Raw genomic sequence first — 9,410 nt, 5'->3', positions numbered from 1 at the left:
TTTCCTTTTAATTTTGTATTTTCCAGGGGGGGGCAGGGCCCCCCCCTGGAACTCCCAGGGGGGGGCAAGAGGACTACTGCCCCCCCCCCTATGTACGCCACTGGTCTCGAGATTAAGCATTAATCCTGATATCCACCATTCTAAAGTTCCCAACTCAGAAAAACTAGGAAACTTGATGATCTGAAACACTTTCAAGTCTATACTAGAGTTATAGCGATCTGAAGTTTATAGCTGCGGAGAACATGAATGCAAGAAAAAAGTTCTGTAAAGTCGTTCTGGATCCCCCTGTAGATATATCTAACCTGCAAATATCAGGGTTCTGGATCCCCCTGTAGATAAATCTAACCTGCAAATATCAGGGAAGACACATTTACCATGAACCCCACACCCATTCTCACAAATAGGAAATTCACAGTTCGGACCTTCCCAACCAGAAACTGAACAATAAGGGTTAAATGTTGTAATTTCGAGTAACCCTCCATTTAAAGACCGATTAAAAACGTTATACTGTAAGCCCTTTTCTTATAAATAAGGGAATTTAGTGACGATTTTTATATCGTCTTCGATCCATGTGGCATTTTTTCATGAACACAACAATTGCAGTATTCCAGTTTACACATCTATATATCGAAAAAACCTGGTCTTGAGATTTTCAAAATTTTGTATCTTCAAAATTGACGGAGATATAGCAAAATTTGTACAATCAGCAATTTAATTAATAAATCTAAACTGTTTTAATATCTAATTTCGTCGTCAATTTTTTCAGAAACAAAAAAGGTCTAGTCCACTTTATGAAGCTCATATGACGTGGAGTCTCATTTTTATACTTTTCCATACATTAAATATCAGAAAATCAAAGACGACCTTCAAGTTGTCTCTCAATTCCCTGTTTATTGGGACACCCTGTACAATGTGGTTCAAATCTCTCAATTATCCATTGTTTCTGAAGCAGGAAACCCGCAAGCCACTTTAATATAAAAGAAAACGAAATTGAAAATAGATTACCGGATTACCAGATTACCATATTACCATATTACCATATTAACATATTACCAGATTACCAGATTACCGGATTACCAGATTAACAGATTACCTGATTACCAGATTACCAGATTACCAGATTACCAGATTACCAGATTACCAGTATTACCATATTAACATATTACCAGATTACCAGATTACCAGATTACCAGATTACCAGATTACCAGATTACCAGATTACCAGATTACCAGATTACCAGATTACCAGATTACCAGATTTCCAGATTACCAGATTAACAGATTAACAAATTAACAGATTACCAGATTACTGAATTACCAGATTACCAGATTACCTGAACATTTGACGGTTTCACGTGAGCCCAACCCAAAGCCAGCAAAGGATGCCCGAGGTAAAGGGTTCTTGTTGTAATCTATACTGCGGGACCACCTAAACAAATAGTTGAAACAAATTCCTTTTTAAAACTATGAACTCTGATAAATCAAGGAAGCAAAGTTTGAAATCAAATCCTAGAAAACAGTGAAAAATGAGTTTGATCTATATTTTGTAGTTTATGTGGCAAAGAATGAAAATCAAGAAAATTATTTTTTAAACCATTAAAATGTGATTGAAGCAAAAAAAAACACTAATAATGTAAATAGTGTGGAAGACGATGCCTGGCCGCGTTAAACTAGTTCCACAAGATTCAACAGAATGAGATAGAACGGATACGGGGCATTAGTACTGATATGATCTCTACAGTCTACACGTGCGATATCGATATTGACTCTAGTTCCGAACCCTCTAGTAATAAGTTATAAGAAATATATATATACTGGAAGTTATTGATGCGTTTTATTAGAGTCTGACTCACGTCCTCTATAATAGATAGAAATTGATAATTTTTCTTTTAAAAAAAGAAAAAAGGAAGTCTTTAAGATCTGCATAGATAAGTTTTTAGATGAGCGGTAATTGTGATAAATTTTTTTACTCACCATGGAACTAGGAGTTAAGATGTGCTGCTATAAGGAAATGAAATCTTGAAAAAAATTCTTAATTGTTTAAAAAAAAAAATTGTTAAAAAATTGTTAAAAAAATGAGTCTTTGCCACAAACTGAAATTTTCAAATCCCTATATCTTAAAACCCTGATGGAGTAAACTTTAGATATTATAAATTTGAATTAATAGAATTCATTGTGGCAAACACTCAATTCCTTTCCGAAGTAACATCAATTATTCTGCTTTTTCAATACATTGCAACAATATTGCTTACTTTTGAAATTCAAAATAACAGTTTTTACGAAGATGTTCAAGGGAAGGGTCATACATAAAAAGTTTCAAAACTAGACAATATTCTTGATTTTCCGTTTTTATTATTAATGATATATTTGTTATATAAAGAGCAGTACATCCCTATCTGAATCGGAAGAATTGAAGCTGGTAGATGAATGAGAAAACCATAAAGCAGGATTCTCATCTGAAAAATATTTCCTGCTTTCGACAGCTAATGAACTGAGTTCTTGCCCCAAACTCCAATTGTCTAATCCCTACATGTTTGCAACCCAAAGTCGTACGTACAACTTTGATATTTCTCTTGGATCAAATAATCTAAGTTTGAAAAGTTAAAGATTTACAACATCAGGTTACAAAGATTTGGGTTGTAAGTCAATTTGAAGGAACTGAACACTTTCCTTAAACTCTTATTTTATAATCCCCAGATCATTGTAACCTGGTGTTGAAAAATGTCATATAAATTACTTAGAATCTTAAATCTTGAAGAGTTCATAGTTTGAAATTTTATAGGACTAAGAAATCAGGTTGCAAAGATAGAACATTAAATTTGTTTATAAACTTGTTTATAATTTCTTGGTAGTTTCAGCACAATTTAAACCAAAGATGTAGATTTAAGTTTAAAAACTAAAAACCAATTATTTTATTTATTCTTTGAATTTACAGTTTAGTAAATATACAGATGCAAAAAAAACTTAAACTGAAGAATCATAAAAATCTCTTAATTACAGTGAGGCCCATACAACTGTGGAATAGGAAGACGATAGTCAAGCAATCTTTTGTGCATGTATATGTTTTAAATAGCAAATAGTTTATTGAAAATTAATTTTTTATTTTATTTTACTGTTTTTTGGGTTCCACCGTATGGAAAAACTATATTATACAGTTTATAATTATGTGTGTTGTTATTGTTGCATTTTTAATGAAGATAATTAGAAAAAAATAAAACAAAATAAGTTAGATGCAAAAAAATAAGGTTTTATCTTTTGCTCTCATTAAATCATATTATTATTACTCAAAAACTAAAAAAACCTTACTCAATGATATACAGAAATGAGAATTGAAAATAGTATGATTATGAATAAAGAGTAAAGAATGAATTCACGACTAAAACAAGGAAATTGTTCACAGAAAATGAAAGATGGTATCGGTTGAATCAGAATTGAATCAGAATAAGAATTTATCTCTGATATTTTTTTTTATTTACATCAAAGAATTCCCTCAGTATTAATATAATTAGATAATTTATTTATCAAACTTGAAATATTCAAAAAAATCTTATTGAACAAATAACAAAGAGAAAAAACTTTCAAATTACAAAAATCCTTTACCCCATTTTATTTATTATAAACTCTCCCTTTAAACATTATTTATCTTAGTTCTGTTTTATATATTTATCTATTTTGTTATATTTTACCCTCTTTCTGTCTCTTGTTCGATCACTCTCCTCCCCAATGTAGGGCGGAGGTTTGAAAACTAAATGAGCTTGAAGAAGTTCTTCTTCATGTTGTTTGTTTTCATCAAGATTTATTGTTCTTTTATTATACATTTATACTGATGTAACTAGGCTAGGACCAACCCAGGGCTATACTTAACCTAATCTTACGATCCTTAATCATTAGATATATATTGACTTCAAATCCAATCCAATCAATAGAAATTTTATTATCAATGATTATTACAACCCTAATAAAGTGTAGTGTAGTGTTTACAGCTATTATCTCAAAACTAGCCTTTATATATATCTCTCTGCTGAAGGGTCTTAATATTTGCTCTAAGTTGATATACGTTGTTTAAAGGGACTGTAAGCGTAATTTCAAATTACCTTACCTTACCTTACTATGCCCGAGATTCACAACGGCACCCTGATCAAGTATGAATTATACATATATATCAATGTTTACCATTTTGAAAACTGATAATTTTTAAATGCGGTTTCTATACCATAGTGACTTGCGCATTTCGACTTCAGGAAAAAAATAATAAAATATTAAAATTATATACTTTTAAACCTTGGAAAATGAAAAAAACTTCCACATTATTGATCTGAAAACGAATCCAAGGGTACCATTGTGAATCGGGAATTCCCGTCTTTGCATGGAGGGTCACTTGAAATTACGCTTACAGTAACGCAATTAATTAGTTGTTATTTTAAATCCTTTAATTTAATTCTTTCTTAAATTTATTCCATAACTTCTAATTTAGAAATAAAATTCATTTTATCGTCTATTTCATTTTCAGAATATTAATCTTTGAGTAAATTTTAGTAAAATTTAAAGCTGCTGCCAAAAAGTTGATCCCATTATATGTTGGGTTGTTAATCCTTTAAGAAAGCACGAAGACAATCGTAGCCTGCGACGGATTAGGTTAATTCCTTATCGATATCTGTAAGTTCTATCCAACCAATCAGAAGTCACAAAAAAGTTGATCGCTTGAAATTAAAAGTGTCCTCTTTTCATGTGAAGTTAAGGTTCTAGATTATCGCTATCTCATACAAAAGTTTCGCTCTCTGGTATTGTTTTTAGACTAAGCGCCCTGAGAACAAGAAATTAAAAACAAGTTTAATGCTGCTAGAAAATTTATTTCTTAGTCATGAAGGATTTTCATGAATGATTCTTTCAGCTTTCACTCTCATTTCTTTCAATACGCAAAAGAGTACAGGTACTGTAAACATACTTTCCAGGGACCCTCCATGTACAGATGACATTGCCCGATTTAAAGCGTTACACTTGAAACCTTAATCTGATCAAAAATGTTGAAGAAAACTTCGTTTTTCTGACGCGAAAAGTTTTTTATGCTAAGAGTGTCTTTCTTGTAAGCAAGAAATGAGCAAGTCACTTTTGCATTAAGACCCTGAATGAAAATTAACAGTTAAAAAACAAAAAAAACATGAAGTTCTAATTCATACTTGATCAAAAATACATTCAGGGGTAAATTACGCTAACAGTCCCTTTAAGCTTTTTAAAACTAATTTGTCCTTTACGTCAATTGTTCGCAGTTTATAAATAATCTTCTTAAACCATATCAAAACCTGATTGCCTAAATAAAAATTCATCAGAGTTTATAAAATGTTATGTTTTTCATACATTTACATATACAATATAATAAACATATTAAAAAAGTAAATATAAAAACCAAATATCTTAAGTTTTTTTAAAAATATTTTTTTTTTTGCTGGTTAAGTTGTTTGTAGAGAATTTTGGAATTTTAAAGTCTTAAACGATTAAATGAACAACAAAATAAGAACAGTTTATCTCACAATTTAGTTCAACATAATTTAGCTCATTTTTTTGCAGAGCTCCATTGATCAGAGCCAACTACTCGTAATTTATTAATTTTCTCTTAATTGTCATCAAGTATTTCTATACTGCACCCCCTCCCATTCCTTCAGGATTATATGATACTGCACCCCCTCCCCCCCTCCTATTCCTCCCGGATTATATGACACCTCTATCCCCGAAGTTTTTGCTGCTAAATAAACATGAGAAATGAATGGATTATAAGAAGATTAACACTTTCTCTCTTCAACCCTTAGTCAGAGTCCTATAGATACTTTAAATACAGGATAGATCAAAAATAGATACAACAACAGAAATTGGGCCTGGTCGCGCGGTTCAGCCGTTTTCAAAGTTAAAAATGAAGCCTCAACGCAAAGTCAAATTAAAATTTTAAGCAACTTTATTATTTTAAAATGTCAAATTACTGTCTTTTTACAAGCAAGCGTTTTTTTAGGGGGTGGGGGGGGGGAGGAGTGAGTTGCCACCAGATCTGCGTCCATCTTTATTGATATAACTTTCCATCTGACACTCTAATCATTTTTCTTGTCATCATATCACATATAATACTTACACTCATTAAACTAGGTTAGAATATATTTCTTCTCTCACATCCGATATTTACAATTGTCGATTGTATTTCTTCTTTAACGATATTTTTGTGAAAGAGAACAAAATCTTGCCTAAAATGCGTTTTAACACTGTAAAAATATTGCACTGAATCCCTACATTCTAAGTATAGCAATTGTTGTCATGAATTTTTGGATTTTAAGAGAATAAGTGAGAATGAATGTCGTTTTTGCTTCTCATTTTAATCGAGAAAATTTTGTAATTTAAAATTGCTGCAAACTTTTGTATTTGAAAAACTGAAAAAATAGTTTAATAGCAATATTTCATAATTATAAGACAAATTAAGACAATCGAGGACAATACCAACGGTTTTTTGGTTCTTACTGTAAAACAACGAGCAATCTCTATCTGTCCACCAGGACTGAACCTTCTCTCTCTTCTCTAGGTTTCTCTCTGAGTAAACTATCCGAAGAATTTCCTCCGTACTGGTTTAGTCTCGGGTAGAACTTCAAGATATGATAATCATACAGTACAATTCCTGGACGCTACTTCGTGAATTTTTGATTTTTTAATCGGCGGTTAAATACATGATCATTTAAAAAGTTATCCTTGCAGGGTATATTCTCAAAGGAATTTCCAAGAGGAATTAACATAATCCGTAGGTGTGCAAACATGGAGATCACTGGTCACTTAACCAAAGATTCAAAATCACTGTACCTCAAAAGGTCAAACATTTTATTTCAGCTCGATCAGAAATTACGAGAAAGAGAAATTGAGACTTTGCCACAAACTTAAGTTTTCTAATCCCTATACCTCTACAACTAGATGCATGGTTTAAACCTTTGATATTTCAAACTTGGACTATTCAATCTCACAGAATTCATAATTTGAAATATCTAAGTTCTACGACATTGGATTGCAAAGTTGTTAGAAAAATCAGAATTTGTGGTTAATCTTAGATTGTGAAATTAATTGATACAAATTTGATTTTGGAATATAAACAAATGTATTTGTTTTAACGACATTAGTTCGGGGAAAATTTAAATAGCAATCTCCTGGCAAACTTTAAACTTTGCCTTAACCAACCTTTTTTAATAAAAAGATAACAGTATAAACATATTTTTAATAGAAAGATAACAGTATAAACATATTTTTAATATGTTTAATTGTACCACTCCACTTCAGAAAGAATATATATTCTGCTGATTTTTCAATGAAGATTGGGTGGGTAGGGGAGGATAATGTGATGATGGAACACCTTCAAGCTCCTATACAACAAGAAATGAAACACCTGGAAGCTACTCTTTGTGGCCCTCATCCTTCTCGCAGAGTTTACTGTACACAGGTACCAAAACTTAGATTCAAGGAATATTGGTATCGCAATCAAATTGTTTACTATTGTGTTAATGTTTTATATTTAAAATATTGTTTTCATAAAAAATTGAAATGAAAAAAATTTTAATTTAGAGACATTTTTTCCACATTTGATTTATTAATAAAATAATATTTATCCCTCTTCAGCTTTTTCATATTTATCATATTAACTTTTCTAGGGAGGCCTAGAGGAAAGAAATTTAATAAGGCACGCGTTATTTGTTTTTCTTCTAAATAAATTAATAAAAAAACTTTGAAGAAGTCCTTTCTTTATTTCATATTCTTGTATTTTTAGGATTTTATAAGTTTGACAGTTAACTCCATCTATCTTTATCTTGTGATACTAATCCAACTCTGCCTGTTCCTTCACTCTAAGATGAATACCAAGAGTAAAAGTGTTCTTTCATTTCAAAAAATCCAGGTTAACAATGTATATTTGAATTTGATGAACATTTTATGCCAAACTAAATATGAAAAAAGCATATAAGTACCTATTGCAGAACTTAGAATAAATGGTGAAATTTTCATGAAAAAGGAATTGAGTCTTTGCCACAAACTCAAATTCTTTTCCCTATATATTTGCAATCTGATCGTGTAAAACTTTTATATTTCAAACTTAGATTATTTGATCAAATAGAATAGCATATTTTGAAATATGTAAGGTCTGCGACATTTGGTTACAAAGATATAGGGGTTATAAAATAGGAATTTGTGGCAAAGGCTCAATTTTAAAACTCATTTCAAAAATACCACATTTGAATGACCGAACAATTTAAAGAAAAATTGTTAAAACATGAAATAAATTAGCTTTACTACGATCATTACACCATTTCTATATTAATTATAATAAAATGGTCAACAATTATAATTTAAAGAAATTACAATTACTGTTTATATAAGATTATAAAATGCCTTGTCTATGTTATGTAATATCAATAACATGTCCCATATATGTAATATTTTGTCTATGTTATGTAATATCTATAAAATGTCCAATCTATGTAATGTCTTATGAATGTACTGTAATATTTATATTTATTATGTAATAACTATAAAATGTTCAAAATGTGTAATTGTCTGCGTAATGTAAAATCTATAAAGTGTTTAATATTTGTAATGAATTGTCCGCGCAATGTAAAATCTATAAAATGTTTAATATTTGTAATAAATTGTCTACGCAATGTAAAATCTATAAAATGTTTAATATTTGTAATGAATTGTCAACGTAATGTAAAATCTATGAAATGTTCAATATCTGTAATGAATTTTCTATGTAATGTAAAATCTATAAAATGTTCAATATCTGTAATGAATTGTCTACGCAATGTAAAATCTATAAAATGTTTAATATTTGTAATGAATTGTCTATGTATTGTAAAATCTATAAAATGTTCAATATCTGTAATGAATTGTCTATGTAATGTAAAATCTATAAAATGTTTAATATTTGTAATGAATTGTCCATGTAATGTAAAATCTATAAAATGTTCAATATTTGTAATGAATTGTCTATGTATTGTAAAATATATAAAATGTTCAATATCTATAATGAATTTGTCTATGTAATGTAAATCTATAAAATGTTCAATAACTGTAATGAATTGTCTACGTAATGTAAAATCTATAAAATGTTCAATATCTGTAATTAATTGTCTATGTAATGTAAAAGCTATAAAATGTTCTATATCTGTAATGAATTGTCTACATAATGTAAAATCTATAAAATGTTTAATATTTGTAATGAATTGTATATGTAATGTAAAATCTATAAAATGTTCTATATCTGTAATGAATTGTCTATGTAATGTAAAATCTATGAAATGTTCAATATCTGTAATGAATTGTCTATGTAATGTGAAATCTATAAAATGTTCAATATTTGTAATGAATTGTCTATGTAATGTAAAATCTATAAAATGTTC

The 9,410-nt window shown here is 29.6% G+C and overlaps 2 protein-coding genes across 2 annotated transcripts in view; one reads left to right on the top strand and one right to left on the bottom strand.

Annotated features, from left to right (window-relative positions):
- LOC111712602 (tenascin-R) overlaps window positions 1-3,833 on the bottom strand; it is an 11,538-nt gene extending 7,705 nt beyond the window's left edge. Inside the window, exons 1-5 of the mRNA XM_023487257.1 lie at window positions 3,687-3,833; window positions 2,393-2,456; window positions 1,975-1,981; window positions 1,335-1,429; window positions 347-437 (exon numbers count right to left, since the gene is read on the bottom strand). Coding sequence (XP_023343025.1) covers window positions 347-437; window positions 1,335-1,429; window positions 1,975-1,981; window positions 2,393-2,456; window positions 3,687-3,818 — 389 coding nt within the window. The 5' untranslated portion in view covers window positions 3,819-3,833. The remainder of the gene's footprint in view (window positions 1-346; window positions 438-1,334; window positions 1,430-1,974; window positions 1,982-2,392; window positions 2,457-3,686) is intronic.
- Window positions 3,834-7,311: 3,478 nt separating this feature from the next.
- LOC111712599 (uncharacterized) lies at window positions 7,312-7,909 on the top strand (the record flags this gene model as incomplete). The annotated part of the gene is given in 2 exon segments (XM_023487254.1): window positions 7,312-7,459; window positions 7,784-7,909. Coding segments are annotated over 2 exon segments (258 nt in total), but the record flags the coding sequence as incomplete, so codon positions are not given.
- Between the last annotated feature and the right edge of the window lie 1,501 nt (window positions 7,910-9,410).

The sequence above is a fragment of the Eurytemora carolleeae genome, unplaced genomic scaffold, assembly GCF_000591075.1.
Source record: "Eurytemora carolleeae unplaced genomic scaffold, Eaff_2.0 scaffold1296, whole genome shotgun sequence".
Classification (NCBI taxonomy): Eukaryota; Metazoa; Arthropoda; class Copepoda; order Calanoida; family Temoridae; genus Eurytemora; species Eurytemora carolleeae.
This window is presented reverse-complemented; position numbering and strand designations above follow the sequence as displayed.